The sequence below is a fragment of the Astatotilapia calliptera genome, chromosome 11 (genome assembly GCF_964374335.1).
Source record: "Astatotilapia calliptera chromosome 11, fAstCal68.1, whole genome shotgun sequence".
Taxonomy (NCBI): domain Eukaryota; kingdom Metazoa; phylum Chordata; class Actinopteri; order Cichliformes; family Cichlidae; genus Astatotilapia; species Astatotilapia calliptera.
In genome coordinates this window covers 38189357-38204825 of record NC_137432.1, presented here as the reverse complement: position 1 = coordinate 38204825, position 15469 = coordinate 38189357, and the positions used below count along the sequence as shown (strand labels likewise).

At 51.5% G+C, this 15469-nt stretch overlaps 2 protein-coding genes across 8 annotated transcripts in view; one reads left to right on the top strand and one right to left on the bottom strand.

Annotated features, from left to right (window-relative positions):
* Positions 1-2734, top strand: part of LOC113031819 (ectonucleotide pyrophosphatase/phosphodiesterase family member 7) — a 9553-nt gene extending 6819 nt beyond the window's left edge. For both annotated transcript variants that reach the window (XM_026184260.2, XM_080308607.1), the window contains 3 exons: positions 1094-1717; positions 1809-2079; positions 2544-2734. In XM_026184260.2, coding sequence (XP_026040045.1) covers positions 1094-1717; positions 1809-2079; positions 2544-2617 — 969 coding nt within the window. In that variant the 3' untranslated portion in view covers positions 2618-2734. The remainder of the gene's footprint in view (positions 1-1093; positions 1718-1808; positions 2080-2543) is intronic.
* Positions 2735-2895: 161 nt separating this feature from the next.
* The window catches only part of LOC113032733 (sodium bicarbonate cotransporter 3-like), a 33641-nt gene continuing 21067 nt past the window's right edge, over positions 2896-15469 (bottom strand). For 2 of the 6 annotated variants that reach the window (XM_080308604.1, XM_080308603.1), the window contains exons 7-26: positions 12746-12855; positions 11405-11455; positions 10499-10656; positions 10336-10423; positions 9663-9809; positions 9485-9588; positions 9163-9337; positions 8948-9081; positions 7795-8040; positions 7540-7645; positions 7253-7414; positions 6933-7046; positions 6391-6552; positions 6049-6300; positions 5901-5969; positions 5651-5824; positions 5445-5573; positions 5276-5367; positions 5093-5200; positions 2896-3735 (exon numbers count right to left, since the gene is read on the bottom strand). In XM_080308604.1, coding sequence (XP_080164730.1) covers positions 3654-3735; positions 5093-5200; positions 5276-5367; positions 5445-5573; positions 5651-5824; positions 5901-5969; positions 6049-6300; positions 6391-6552; positions 6933-7046; positions 7253-7414; positions 7540-7645; positions 7795-8040; positions 8948-9081; positions 9163-9337; positions 9485-9588; positions 9663-9809; positions 10336-10423; positions 10499-10656; positions 11405-11455; positions 12746-12855 — 2663 coding nt within the window. In that variant the 3' untranslated portion in view covers positions 2896-3653. The remainder of the gene's footprint in view (positions 3736-5092; positions 5201-5275; positions 5368-5444; positions 5574-5650; positions 5825-5900; positions 5970-6048; positions 6301-6390; positions 6553-6932; positions 7047-7252; positions 7415-7539; positions 7646-7794; positions 8041-8947; positions 9082-9162; positions 9338-9484; positions 9589-9662; positions 9810-10335; positions 10424-10498; positions 10657-11404; positions 11456-12745; positions 12856-15469) is intronic. The other 4 variants (XM_026185803.2, XM_026185804.2, XM_026185805.2 and 1 more) reach the window with 4 other exon arrangements.

The window sequence follows — 15469 nt, the reverse complement described above, 5'->3', positions numbered from 1 at the left end:
TATAAAGTTTAACTTCCAGGCATCCATGAAAACAAAAGTTATTACATTTAACGGAGTTAGAAGTTAGCAGGAAGCTAGCGGAAGTTAGCTCGCTAGTTTCGCTAGTTACCTAAGCATGATATTGCATGTTCTGACTGAGAGATTTCTGAAAAAATTCAAACGTACAGCTCTGCTATCACTTCCAACATAAATGAAGACAGGAAACTAAACAGCAGTGACGTTTGTAGGGTTACTGAAGTTGGGCTAGCTGGTATATAATGATGTGCTACGTGATCGCTAGCGACACAGCTATGTTAGCATAACATAGTGAAGCTGGAGGACGAACACTAACACTTTTCCACTTATAAAAGTTAACGTTAAGGTTCCTGATGGTTAGAGACAAATGCAATCGCATGGCAGGATGCTGTAAACGGACCAAACTTCAGTCAGGAGAACAACTGAGATAATCCATCCACAATACGAGGTTAGTCATTAATATACTGCAACAACATGGGAATAGAGCAGCTGCCAGAGAATTCAACATTAATGAATCAATGGTACAGAAGTGGAGGAAGCAAGAAGAATGAGTTTAATAAAGTTTGATTTATCTGACTGCTTTGTTTCGCTTAATGTGCCTTATAATCCCGTGCACCTTATGGTCCGAAAAATACGTACTGCACACTGCAGTTTAATGTTGCAAAGCTCCTCTTTTTAACTTCGGTGGATATTATATATGGTTATGCTCAGGATATGTCAGCCCATTTCTACTGGAAATGCCTTTTGGTTAAACTTTCAGCAAGGAATTTGCATTTGCACTGTTACATTTTTATAAAGCTTTAATGTACATAAAAACCAGCTTCTTGTTTACGTAAAAATAAATGGAAGGTTGTCTTTTTGCGCTAGTAATGTTGTGGAGTTGTATTTTGTCTCGCATCAATTATATCGTCAGTTATATCGTTATCGCAAATTTTCAAATATATATCGTGATAAATATTTTTGGCCATATCGCCCTGCTCTACTTCCAACACTTCTGGGCTGTTTGCAGCCATAACATGATCACAGAGCAGGAGTGCGATGTGGTGCTTACCATTCTGTTCAACTATTCTAATTTCAGGGTCTGAAAACAGCTTCCTTCTCCTTCCCCGGAGGCGGAGCCAACTACAGTGGCCAAGGGGTCAATCGAGTGCTACTGGAGGAGTCCGGCCACCCCGACGACAATGAGACCGAGTGGCGTCAGAAGATCGACACGGTGATGAGCTGGTTCTCCGAGGAGGACTTCCACCTGGTGACGCTGTACTACGGCGAGCCAGACAACGTGGGCCACGCCAAAGGGCCGGACACGCCGGACCGGAAAGAGATCATCCGTCAGATCGACCGCACCATCGGCTACTTGAAGGACGCTATCGATCGCCACAACCTGACCGACGGGCTGAATGTCATCATCACCTCTGACCACGGCATGACCACAGTAAAGAAGAAGCCGCAGGTAGACGAGGTCATCCTCAACAAATACCTGAATTTATTCGAGGTCGCTAAATTTGAAATTCTCGACTACGGTGGGTTTGGCATCCTGACGCCACGTCCGGGTAAGGAGCAGGAAGTTTTTGACGCCCTCTCCAACGTGCCCAATATCACGGTGTACAAGAAAAACGAGATTCCAGAAAGCTTCCATCTCGCCAAAAGTGAGCGTCTGCCTCCCATCGTGATCATCGCAGATCTGGGATTCAACCTGAACTCTGTAAGTACCCCAACGTTTTACCTCCAAGAACCAAGAGCAAAATTCAACAAATCTAGAGAACGTATATCGACTTCATATCGTTTCACACCAGAGATTCATCGTCTACGTGAATAAAGGTGACCACGGCTTCCATAACACCGAGATGGACATGAAGACCATCTTCAGGGCCTTCGGCCCGAGCTTCAAGAGGAGCTACCTGTCCGAGCCGTTCGACAGCATCCACATCTACCCTCTGATGTGCAAACTGCTGCAGATCCAACCAGCGCCGCACAACGGGTCCCTGAGCGTGACCGAGGACATGCTGCTCCCCACCACCACGGCCAAGCCTTCGCTCACAACGCCGCAAGGCTCTTTTACCACAGGTGCGTTGCCCTCGTCTGACGCTCTTCTAGAGTAGCGGTCTGTTATCCAAGGTTCAGGTAGACTCGTCTTTTAAGTCTGGCTTGAGTTCAGGGTCAGTTCACGTTCTCGCAGATCAACTCGCCACCTCACAACTTTTGAAGATGAAATAAATCATTTCATCTATAAAAAGGTAGAATTCTGTACATTGCTTACAGACCTGTCGTAAGTCCGTATCATTTGGTGCCATTGGTCGTCAGGCATTCACATTAAAAACTCTGGCTCCGCCCACTGCTCATCACCACTGATACAAGATGCTGAACCTACAGCCAGCTTTTGAAGGCGTCTCCAGTCCAATCAAAGAATTATTTCATATCATAAGTGAGAGTTTAATAAGACCAGGTAAAAACTAGCCTAGCTTAGCTTTCAGCTCTGAGTGCAGATCATGTGACGTGCACGTTAACCACGACGCTCCTTTCCTTTCCAGCTGGATCGCAGGGAGCTCGGCTGTCCGTGGTTCTGCTGCTGGCCATGCTGCTGTCCATGTTCGCCGTGCTGTAACTGGTCCAGGATCAGTTTGACCTACAGCTGGAGTCAGCGGTTTCCTCATTTACTTTCACTCTGAATGTTGTAACGTTTGCTTCTCCAATAAACATGAACAACGTGAACATTTTTAAAGGCTTATTTTCTGTTTCCTTTTTAACATGTGTTTCACCTGATGTTCCTCTCGGAGGCGTTTCCGTTCGGTCAGACTGAACGCTGGTTGGACATTTTATCAGGTTGTGTCTGATACTGTGAGGACTGCGGGAGCCTCTGGTGGATGTGGAAGGAAATGCAGCTTTTGCATCAAATCTCTTTATTGTCAAATTGTTGAAATAAATCCATCAGAGATCAGCAGCGACTCCTGAAATGATGGAGACGACTAGAGAGGTCACGTGACTCGCTGTGATCGTCGCCACCAAACTGATTTATTAAACTTTACAAAGAAACTACGACAACAGCAGCTGTGACGTCATTCATTTTTCTGCTGTAGGCAACCAGGTGCTGTACAGAGACCGCGCACGCACACACACACGCACGCACACGCACACGCACGCACGCACACGCACGCACACACACGCACGCACACACACGCACGCACACACACACACGCACACACGCACACACCCTAAATCAGCATGATGGGTTAAATTAAAACGTGTCGGCGCTTCGCCCGTTTCACGAACACTGAAACAAAAGTTCAAACCATGAAATTAAAATTTCTGACGACATCCGTCCGGAGACTCAGGCGGCTGTTTTTTTTCCTCCTTTCTTTTTCAGTTTGACGCTTCGGCAGCCAATCACAGGCCGCCCGAGTTAAAAACACAAAAACGGCAGCAGAAGAAACCTGAGGAAGCCGTTTCCAGAAGTGGAGTCTCATGTTTCACCTTAAAACGATGAGAAAATAAAACGTTCGCCTCGTCCGAGACAACGCAGAGTCAGAAGTACGGCACGCTCAGGTGAAGCCCGATTGGTCCCCCCGCGACCTTTCGCCTCCCTCAGAGCACGCGGAGGAGCTGCAGCGCCCCCGCCTCACCCTCCTGCCCCGGGCGGTGGATCATAGCGACGTCTCGGCGTTCACGACTCTTTGCCCGTCCTCGTTCTCCACGTTTATCCGGACGCTCGGCAGCTTGTCGTGGCTGAAAGAGAACAGAAACTTTACTGGCACCAGAGTCAGACACGTCTTACAGACACGTTAAATTACTTCCACTTCCTGTAGTTTGGGGCTGTTCTGAGATCTGATTGTGCTCACAGCACAGGTGTGGCAGCAGCAGGTGGAGTGACGTCTCTGAGGTTTGGTTTGTGGCTCTGGGAGGAAGCTCGTCTCCGCTGTTCTGACAGAGCTGTCAGCGACTCGTTTTCATGTGTTTGAAGTTTATAATGAAAACTAAAAATAATCTGACATAAAGACCCTGAACGTGAAAATTAACAAAAAGTGGAAAACAGAAATCTTTGTCTACGTGGGAAAAAAAATCATCTTCATGGAAACAGAGAGCAGGGACATGAATAAGCCGTGTTTATCGTGTCTAAAACATCCAGCCTGAAAACATCACAATTGCATTTTTTTTCTTACTCCACATCGTCCAGCCCTCCACAGCACAGACACGCCTGCCAGCGCTCACTTTTAATGGTTACAGGACTGCTGTTTATGTCTGACGTCATCAGTCGTGTCCGGGTCCAGAGTCAAACAACACAGAGCTAAAAACTGTCTAAATTCTTTCATCTTTACTAAAATGATCAGCGTTGCTGCTTTACCAGGTGTAACAATTACGTTTAACATCCATGAAAACAGGATTTATTAAATTTAAAGGAGTTACAAGTTAACAGGAAGTTAGGTCGCTAGCTTCCACCTAAACATGATATAGCATGCTCTGACTGAGAGATTTCTGAAACAATCCAAACGTACAGCTCTGCTGTCACTTCCAGCATAAATGAAGACAGGAAACTAAACAGCAGTGACGTTTGTAGGGTTACTGAAGTTGGGCTAGCTGCTATATAACGATATGCTACGTGATTGCTAGCGACACAGCTATGTTAGCATAAACACAGTGAAGCTGGAGGATGAACGCTAACTTTTTTCCACTTGATAAAAGTTAACGTGAAGGTTCCTCATGGTTAGAGACAAATGCAATCGCATGGCAGGATGCTGTAAACGGACCAAACTTCAGTCAGGAGAACAACTGAGATAATCCATCCACAATACGAGGCTAGTCATTAATGTACTGCTGCTGGGCTGGAGTTACATCGTGAGGTTTCAAATCTGAGCTTTAAAACGATTAGCGGTAATGAACCGAGAGAGGCCGACACTGATCACTGTTTTTAGGGGCTTGTTGAGATTAAATACATACAAAATATTCGAACATGTTAAAAACACAACAGCCTTATTAAACGCAGAAGCAGGGTTCATACGTCATCACTTAAGGACATAAACACAGTGCAGAGAGAGCCAATCACAGAGCATCGCAGGTGATGTCGCTGGTGGTGAGGCAGGCGTACCTGAAGGTGCGCCTCAGAGCTTTGCTGCTGTCGGAGTTTTTGGAAACAGACTTCCAGATGCCGCTTTTGGCCATTTCATCAGAGATGTTCACCTCTGACGGGTCGCTGCTGAGTCAAACACACACACGTTAGCCTCTGCTGCAGAGTGCGCGCAGCCGTCAGCGTGCCTGAGTTCAGACCCACCGCTTTTTCAGGTTTTTGATGGGGAAATTGAGGACTTCTCCTCTGTCGTACGGCAGCTCCTCCTCCACCTCCTCCAGCATCCGCCGAGCGTCCTGGACACACACACACACACGGTTGAGCCAATGAGGACACAGAAGCAGGGTCACGTGCACACACCAGCGCCCTTCACCTCCTTCTCCTTCTTCTTGTCGTCCTCCTTCTTCTTCTTGCTCTCAGGGATCAGGTCGTCCAGCCAGCTCAGCTCTCTCTTGGTGAAGCAGAAATCCAGAAGCTTCCGGATGAAAACCAGAGCGAGAACCTGCAGAACGCAGCAGGAGGTGAGTCCCCGCGTTACCAAGGAAACAAGGAGATGCAGTGTCTCTCAGTGCGTCTCACCATCATGGGGAAAATGACGGCGGCGGGCGAGGCTTTGATGGCCCACAGCGCGATGAGGCAGGACAGCTGCACCACGGTGAAGACGTGCACCTTCCACAGCGGCACGTAGCGCAGGTAGATCAGGTCGGGCTGGTGTTTGGCCGGCATGCCGAACAGTTTGATGCGGTCAAAGAGCTGTGGGACAGACAGACGCACGAGAGGTCAGACCAGCTTTAACGCCGCCATCGGCCGGACGGACGCAGAGACGTACCTGGATGCCTTTGAGCGAGGACACGCCCATGTAGAGGAACACGCCGTACAGGACGGGCATCGGGATGAACTGTAAAAGCAAAGAAGCGATCTGTGAAGGGAGCGAGGGAGCGAGGCGTGAACGCAGCACGCACCGTCTGACGACTCACCTTCAGGACGGAGGTCATGAACACGGAGCAGCCCATCAGGAAGAAGATCATGAAGCCGGTCACGCGCTGCTCTCTGATGCCGAGGAACTTGGGCTGCTCGCCGGGCGCCGCGCACTCCGACTCCAGCTTCAGGCTGTTGACGTGGGAGATTGAGAGCACCGTCGCCGCCACGAACCACGGCAGGCCCATGATGGAGCACACGCCCAGCATCACCGCCACCACCAGCAGGTCCAGATGATAGCCACACCCTTTCTGCAGCCCGCACACACACAAACACACACAGTGAGGTAAAGGTCGTCACCCCGCGGGGACGACGGCACGCGGCTTCACGTCAGTTCTGACCTTCAGCTTGTTTTCCTTCCTGTTGATGATGACGGCGGTGATCTGCTGGTCCATGAAGATGAGGATGGTGCAGAGCAGCGCGGGGACGGCGGCGGCCAGCAGCGTCCACCACGGGTTCGGGCCCAGCGGGGAAATCAGCCACCCCCGATTTTCAGACGTGGGCTGAAAGCAGCGCGAGACCGTTTCTACGGTAACCTCTGAGTGAGCATCGTGTCAGCAGGTGTGAGCCGACGGCGCCCACACGCTTGATGATTTTACACTTTTTGTAACATTAAATATGTTACATGTTACCACTTAATGTTTTCAAAAGATCCGAACTGTGAAAGATGAAGAACGAATCCAAAGTTGAGACCTAAATGAGAACCGAACCCAGTGAACGACCTCTGACCTGTTATCACAGCGAGCTGCCGAGGGCCCTCGCTCAGTCTAAACCTCCCCCCAACATCCATCACTGAAGCTGGATTACATTATTACTGGAATAAAGGGCAAATGGCGCCCCCGCAGGCCGTTTGGACCTGCGCATGCTGAGAGGCGAGCGTTACCTTGAAGCGGTCGGGCACGTTGAGTTTGGGTGAAGGAACTCCCACCAGATAATCCACCAGCACCATGATCATGATGGTGAGGAAGACGGCGAAGTCGCTGATGGTCGATCGAACCTGCGGGCGGGAAACAGCATCGATATTTTCTTATCGAATGGTAAAGCGCGACGTCTCAGACCTCCAGCTCTGCACAAATATTAAACCGAGTGGTGATGTTTTCCTGTGGATCCAATAAATCCTTTATCTTCATCACACGTGAGAAACATTAAAGAGGACCGAGTCTGCGAGCACTCCATCGGCTCCTCTCTCAGGGTGTCACTGACCTTGGTGGGGAAGTAGCTCTTAGTCTTGAACTGCTTGAGGAAGGAGGAGAGGAAGAAGGTGGTGAAGAAGAGGATGATGGACCAGAAGAGGACGTCGGGGACGTAGGGACCGCTGTGGCTGCACGCCGGGCCGACCAGCTCCCCCATGAGTGCCTTGCACGTCTGTGGGGAGAGGGAAGCGTCAGCCGCAGTTCCTCTGATGACCAGCAGAGGCTGCTGCTCGTTTGTTCTGACTGAAAGGCGCCGCTGACGGCAGCGTCAGACAGCAAACAAAGTTTATTTCTTACCTTCGAGCTCAGCTGATCCCAGGTGATGTTTTCTGGGGTCACGTTCTTTTTGCTCCACACACCCAGGACTTCGGCCGAGGCGTTGGCGGGTGGAGCACACTGACATCTGAAACAGAGCAGCAGCGCTCACGTCAACTCGGAGCTAAATGACCACTTCACCCTCTTAGCTCCAACCGTGGGAGCACCGGCCCGGGATTCTGGCCCCGAGCAGATTCCAGCTGAAACGACCACGGTGATGTCGGACAGTCGCCTCACCTGTAGAAGGTCAGGTTGTCCAGCTGGTTGTGCATGTTGATGGGGTAGAGCTCCCCGAGGCGGACCAGCTTCTCCAGCGCCTCGTAGATGAAGATGATGCAGATGAGCGCGGCGAAGGCCTCCTCTGTGAAGCGGGTGATGTAGCAGACCAGAGAGCTGGCGTCCGTGGCGACCAGCAGCAGGCACAGGAAGGCGGTCCAGAGTCCGATGCTGGTCCTCAGGTGCAGGTAGGACAGATGGTACTGACTGAGGATGGGAAGGAAAGGAGGTCAAAGGTCAGCCGAGGGCACTTCTGTAGGCTCGCTCTCTCTAACCCAGCAGACATCCCTGCAATAACTGATGTCACACCTCCTGAGCGCCGCTTTGTTTGAAGCTCTCCTGACCTCTACGTGACCCCGACAAACGCCCTATAGCATCGACACGTGATCCCAAACCCTACAGCGGCTCCGCGACACGTCACTTCCTCCTGAAGCCATAGAGACTTCTAAAGACGGCAGAGACGTCGTTGCTTTGTTTATCCTCTGGATCAGCTTTTTCAATCTCGCCACGAAGCAGGAAGGTTTCAGACTGAAACACTGAGGTGAAGCTCGATTAACAGACGGTTTGTGACTGCTGCAGTTTAAACGCTTCCTGTTCTGGCTCACCTTTAAACAGCTTCTCTGCTCTCCGTGACAAACATGGATGATGTAATCCAGATGAAAATGGAGCAGGTTAAAAAAAACGAGGCTTTTATGCAACTGTTACAAAACATCTTTGTGCATCACAAAAAGCTTTTTTTAATCCACCAAAAAATTATACAACAACATGAAACAGCTGAGAGCACCGAAGCACAACGTTCCCACAGCTGCTCCAAAAATCCCTCAGATCACGTTAATCTGTGACGCTGAGATTAAGCGAGTGACCCGCTGCCAGCTCGCAGCTCCGTGCACAGCACTGGATGCGCCTGCAGGGGGAGCCGCAGCGTTGCAAACACAGAGGAGACGAACCCAAAGGCACAAGGACGGAAATAAAACACGAAAAACCTTAAAAACAAACGCAAACGCATTTTTTCTCTCTGCTCAGCAGCCCGCTGTGATGTCATCACAACCTGAACAGCCAATGGGAGCAAAGCTTTCATGCAAACCTGTCTGGCCGCTCTTGGGTCACGACTCACCTGCAGAACTTGAAGAGGATCTTCTCAAAGACCAGAACCGGGCCCGTGCTGCCCAGGATGGTGAGAGGCTGCCCAGCGAACAGAGAGTAGGCCACGCCCGTCAGAGACGCGCCAAACAGCGACTCAATGGCACTCTATCAGAGAGAGAGAGAGAGGGGAGTAACACCCGGCTGCACCAATCAGGGCCCAGGATGAGCTCACACAGGGGTTCTTACTATGCTCCCTTTGGTGGCCTCCCCGAGCAGACCTCCGAAGGTGATGACGGGCGACATGCAGGCGCAGTACAGGAAGAGGATGGAGGCCAGGCACTGCAGGCTCACGGCGTCTCTGATGTCGCTCCAGTAGAACGGCGCCTTCCTCCGAACGTCGTTCACCAAACCGCCAAAAATCCTGTGGGACACACGAGGGATTCCCCGTCATTCCCAACACACAGCGAGCCAGGACTCGGCAGCGGAATAATCCCACGTTCAACACGTTTCCTGTTTTAATTTGAAAATCTCCTCGCAGTATTTATTAATATTGCTGAGCTTCACTCACCTCCCCGTCCTCTGCAGCTCTGGTCCCGCGTGATGCTCCGCCTCCTTGCCCATCTCAGAGCTGTGGGCGGAGCCATTGGGGAAGGACGCTATCTTTCTCTTCTCCTGCGGAGACAGACGGGGGCGGGGACGTCACTTCTGAGAGATCAGAGCTGGCGTGGCGGGTTCGGATCTTTTACCTGAGACGGGACGCTCTTCGGGGGCTCGATGCGGATGCTGGGGTCCCATTCTCCCGGCGGCAGCACGGTGACCTGATCCAGGAACTCGTCGATCCCCGACAGCAGGTCGTTGCGGTCCCTCGCCTTGTACGCCACGTCGTGGAAAACCTGCAGCAGAGCCGCCACACGTCAACAACTTTTTGTCTGCGCTTCAAACGAGATTACGCCTCCTGAAGCTTTTTCACGAGCACGCCGTCACACTGACACGTCTGTGTCTGCAGAGGCGGGAACAACGTCAGCAGCAACCACAGACACACAACAGGTAAACACAGCCGGCTGAAACGCAGCGCGGTGAGCCTTCATCGTCCCACACGGCCTCTAAACACCATCATCAGCTGCAGACCTGCAGCTCTCCGTCACGCTGCACGCTCAGTGCAAACAAGCGTGTGATGATCAGCGTGCTCCAGCTGACCTCGCTGCTTCTACAGACACGCGCCGTCACTGAGCCGTTCACCTTTAAACTATCAGGACGCGAGGAGGCGACCAAACCGGGTGACCATGGAGACTTCCTGCCTGAGTCTGATGCCAGTCTGGGCGTAGTTTAACCCCAAACACACACACAGGCTCACTCTGGGCTTCAGACGCCATCCTTACATCTATTCCTGTAATGTCTGTGTGTGAAAGCGTCGCTCACCTCGTCTGTCATCAGTGTGGCGATGGAGCGCCCGATCTCGTGGTACTGCGGACCTTTTCCAAACGGACCGAGCAGCAGGAAGAGAAACCTGCAGGGACAGGAAGTCTGTCAGCAGAGGAAACGCACGGAACGGCGTGCCGAGGGCGGCTCGGTCGCGGCTTACCTGGTGGGCACCGGGACTTCGGTGAGGCCGGTCAGCAGCACGGCGGGGCAGAGCCGGACGAAGGCGATGATGGGCCGCTCCAGGAAGTCCACTTCACCCACCAGGACGTTGGAGGCCTCGGCTCCGTGAGGAATCTTCTTCATGAAGTTCATGTCCACCTGAGACAGACACACACACACACACACACACACACACACACACACACACACACACACACACACACACACACACACACACACACACACACAGTGTTCGTTTTATTTTGTAGTTCCTCGTTGGTTTCACTTCCTGGTCTAGGACCTCTGTGATCCTCGCTGCAGGCTGCCTGAGCCACAGCAGTGGATCAGCTGCCTGCAGCTCATTTTTACACCTGACAGACAGGAAGCAGCTGAATGCACAGACTTCACCTTTGACCTCCACGGGAAACATCATGAGGTGAAGCAAAGATGTGGAAAAAAAAAGCTCAAAGTTTCACATCAACGACTGAAACATGAAAACTGCTTTTACACGTTTAACTGTGAGATGAGACCTGCAGTGAGCCTGGAGGAGGAGGAGGGTGGAGGAGGAGGAGGGGCAGATGGAGGAGGAGGAGGAGGGTGGAGGAGGAGGAGGAGGGGCAGATGGAGGAGGAGGGTGGAGGAGGAGGGGCAGATGGAGGAGGAGGGTGGAGGAGGAGGAGGAGGGGCAGATGGAGGAGTGAACAGATCCATGAGTTTGTCATGGATCTGAGTTCCTGTGTAAATAAAGTTCAATTGAATAAATCAATAAAAACATTTTTCCATCCAACACTGAAACAGCTGATGGTCACAGAACGCCACAGACAGCCAATCACAGAGCACCACCACGATGAGTCACAGCACAGGCTACACTGATTGGCCGAGGGCCGGCGACTGACATGCGACTTACTGCGGGCTTCCTGCTGGCCGCTGGCAGCAAACAAACGCAGTCGCAGTCCTGCTGGGAAACACAACACAGCTTCTGATTGGCTCGTTCGGGGACTCGCCGTCACGTGACCGAAAGCTCAGGTTCTGTTTGCATCTGGAGGCAGGTGTGGCTGCACAGCTGGATGCTCACTGGATGGTTTTAAGACCAAAGTCTTTGGAGTTTGAGCTCCATCGTCCAATAGCGTCACAGACTGAAGCAGGAAGTGGAATTCATCCCTGTGTTGTGGATTTTCTGCTGTGACGGACCAAGTCTCCTGATTTCATCCTTAATGTAAGCAGATACCCGATGACCTGCTGAACCACGGACGCAACGATCCGATGCTTGGATCGGACATCAGGCTGATCCCGACGCAGAGTCTGATCTACTTGATTCAGATCTGCGCAGAGTTGATCAAATCTGCATTCGATTTACACTTTCGTCTCCAACACTTTGCAAAAGCAAACGGATGTTCTGCTGTGCAGGAACGCCTCGTGCTGCCTTTCAGCGCATTACTGTGCACGTTAATCTGCGACGATGTCGTTGTGTTCGTTCGCGGCGTGGAGGAAGCAGGTGGCAGGTTCCTCCACCCACAGCTTCTCTTTCATGTGTGAAAGTCAAACATAAACCACTGAATTAAAGCGACCCGTCCATGAGGTCACTCGGGACCATCACAGCTTTAATTCTGCAGGTTATGCCTACGACTCGAGGAGTGGAGGCTCGGTGACAGTCAGTTTAGACTCCGCCACATTGGCAGGTTACTGTGGGAACCTGCCCTGAGCTGCGAGGCCACCGTGTAACCTGCATTTAGTTCTGACGTAGCGCCAGCCTCAGATTTCCGGGTGTCGGAGCTAAAAACGTGTTTTTAACCCTTCAGAAGTTTCATGTGGTCATTTCCTGTGCAGCTCTGTGCACTTAAAGGGCCGGACCTCTGAAGACGCTCACCGTCTGAAGGTAAACATCTCTGATTGGGTCAGAGACTCACAGACTGAACGTTTCATCCATCTCGGTGCTTCTGACATTTATTAGTTTTAAACATTAGTGCATCTGTCGCAGTGCGTCTGATAGGCGGAGCAGCGTCAGGGTGGAGCCTCCTACACCCACCAGCCCACAGCTCAGGGATGTTTCAGTCCCATCTGAACACCAGCTGATGTGTGAGGCTTCATGTAGCTGGCAGGGGTCAGAGGTCACAGTGGTGCAGCTCTGACCTCTCATCATTAAAGCATCTCTCACCTCCCTGAAGCTCCAAACATTGGAAAGCTGCAGGGAGCAGCAGCCGACCTATAAACCACCCAACCTGCGTGTGAGGCGGAGCCCCGCGTTTACCTTGCTGAAGTCCACCGTGCTGTTCTCCCGGCTGCCGCTGCCGCCGCGACTCTCGGCGTTTTTGTTGTCGTCGAGGTTTCCGGGGGCCGACTGAGGCGACGCCAGCAGACCTGCAGAGCCACAAAGACCACAGAGTCACACGCAACATCTGCAGCAGCTGCCTGCAAACACACAGCCGTGTTACTGACACACGTGACATCACCGCCTCCTGACCCGCGGAGTTCAGTCTCAGAATGCGATTCCTGCTCGCTCACGCTGAAGCCGAGCGCGGTGCGGGCAGTGACGCGGTTTCCTCGGTTACATCATTGTTAGTCGGTGCGCAGCACGCCTTTGGTCACAGAGCGCCGCGCAGCAGAGTCTCGGCTCCACGAACGCGGTCAGCACAAATCAGCTTCACGTCAGCTTTTCACGCTTCAGCACCTGAACAGAGTGATGAGTCGGTGGTCAGGTGATCGAGCGTCAGCGAGTTTTGATTCTTTCACGGATCATTAATGAACAGGAAGTGCCGGGAGTCACTCGAGCGCGAGTTCTCTGCCGCAGAAACACCGCGACGCAGCAGAGAAAACAAGCCGACCTGCTGGGATGCATTTTAATAAATCATCTGTTTCCACTGCTGATGACTTGCCCCTGGACCTGCATGCCTCTGCCCCCTCCAGCCTGTGTTGACTGTCTGCGGGACGTTAAAGCCTGGCTGTGGCATAATGTTCGCACCCCAAATGAAAATAAAACAGAAATGACAGCTCTAGAGGCGACAGCCCTCTGGGCCAGCCGGCCCTCTCGCACTGTCAGGAACACTGGAGTATGTTTGGATAGCTCCCTCAAATTAGAGAAGCACTAGTTTCTATCAGTAGGGCGGCTCGATTATGGCAAAAATGATCATCACGATTATTTTCACTGACATTGAGATCTCGATTATTTGACAATATTTATTTAATAACAATGTGTTGAATAATGACTTTTAAAAAATAATATAAAATAGTGCAAATGTTTGCAATATAAAAATAAATGAAAAATATAAACATCTGTGTTTCGTGAACTTTGCAGTGTTGCTCTGTGGTGCAGCTACACCGTAGCAAAGTTCACACACTGTGTCCACTTGATCCACGTCTGACTGAACCTGTAATGTTTCCACACCACTGAAGGTTTTTACCTCTTTTCAACCAGCGGCCGTCACTCTCCTCTCCAAATAACTTCTGCTGAGCTTCCCTCTTAATTGTTGTGACACGTGTTCGAAACGCAGAGAGGTGCGCTCGATTTGCCACACGGAGCAGCGCGAGAGTAAAGCACGAGGGAGGGGCTGATAATCGGCTCAGTCATCTTTAATAATCGTTGAAAGCCCAGATCGTAATGAGATTAAAATTCGATTAACTGAGCAGCCCTAGCATCAGCTACACCAAAGTGCCAAAGCAAAGCGCCACGTCCCACTGAAAGACTTTTCCCCGCTCTCAGCACTTCTGGACTGGCCTCCCACTCTCTCCTTCAGCAGTCGCTTCAAAATGCTGCTGCGCGCCTCTGAACCGGCATCAGAAGGTACGATCACATCACTGCAGTCCCAGCTAGCTTACACTGGCTCCCCGTTAAATACGGGATTGATTTTAATTTCTCTTGCACACTTTTAAAATTTAAAATAACCTGGCGCCTAGCTACCTAACTGATCTCCTCCACTCGTACAACCCCAGGAGAGCACTAAGATCGAGCTGCTGATCGATGGTCTTCTAAGATGTGCTATAGCAATAAACTTTCATTTGACCGCGCTTCTGACGGCGACACAGACGGTGAACAAGTTTACAATACAAGGAAACATGTAGTTTTTGGTGGGTTTTGTTTTTTTGTGTAGTAAGACCACAAAAGTTCAGACGTCCTGATTTCCAGATCTTTAATGTTTCATAAAGGAGGGAAATGGACTCAGATCGGACCCGAGCCGCCTGTCAGAGCGAGGGAAACAAACAGGAAACAAACATGCAGACTCTAAGTCGCTGCAGCTAACAGCCTGCTAATGACAGGCAGCCGCCTGATTCCTTTCTGATTGGCTGAAAACAACATCTGAGGCGCTTCACGTGTGACCAGAGGCCGGTTTGTTAACTCCAGCAGAGGCTAAAGGAGACCGAGGATCCAGAGGACGCTGCCGTTCAACCTTCACCTGTTAAAAAAGTTTGTTAACAGAAAAACTCGAACGAGACTGGATGTGAACACAAACCCAGGCTCGGACAGGCGGCTGTACGACACTGCAGGTCCAACATTCACGCAGCTCAGTCTCCAACAGACGGACGGCAGCAAAATAAACCAAAAACATGCAAAATAACCCCGCCCCCAAATAAGCTGCCAGTCTGCCAACATTCGTCCAATCATCCGCCTCCAGCTTCATCAGCACGTTAGCGGGCATGCTTCAGTGTCAGAGCGTGGAAACGGCCGGAGGAAAGCCGTGCCGTATTTGCCTGTTTGGGGAACCACGTCGTCTTCATCTCCCAGGTGGAACACCTCCTCCTCCTCCTCTTCTGGGGGGTGCACCACCACCTTGGGGAGCCCCACGGGAGCAGAGGAGCGGCGTGGAGAGCCACCGGGGACGGGAAGGGCGAGTCCGTGAGGCTGGCTGGGTTCGGAGAGGTGACGGCCGTAACGATACAGAGAGAGGTCGGTCTGTGACGAGGAGGCGGAGCCGGGGAGGAGGTGCCCGAACGGGCCTGGGGTCCTCGCAGAGGGGGGTAGGGTGGAGAGGTCGAAGGA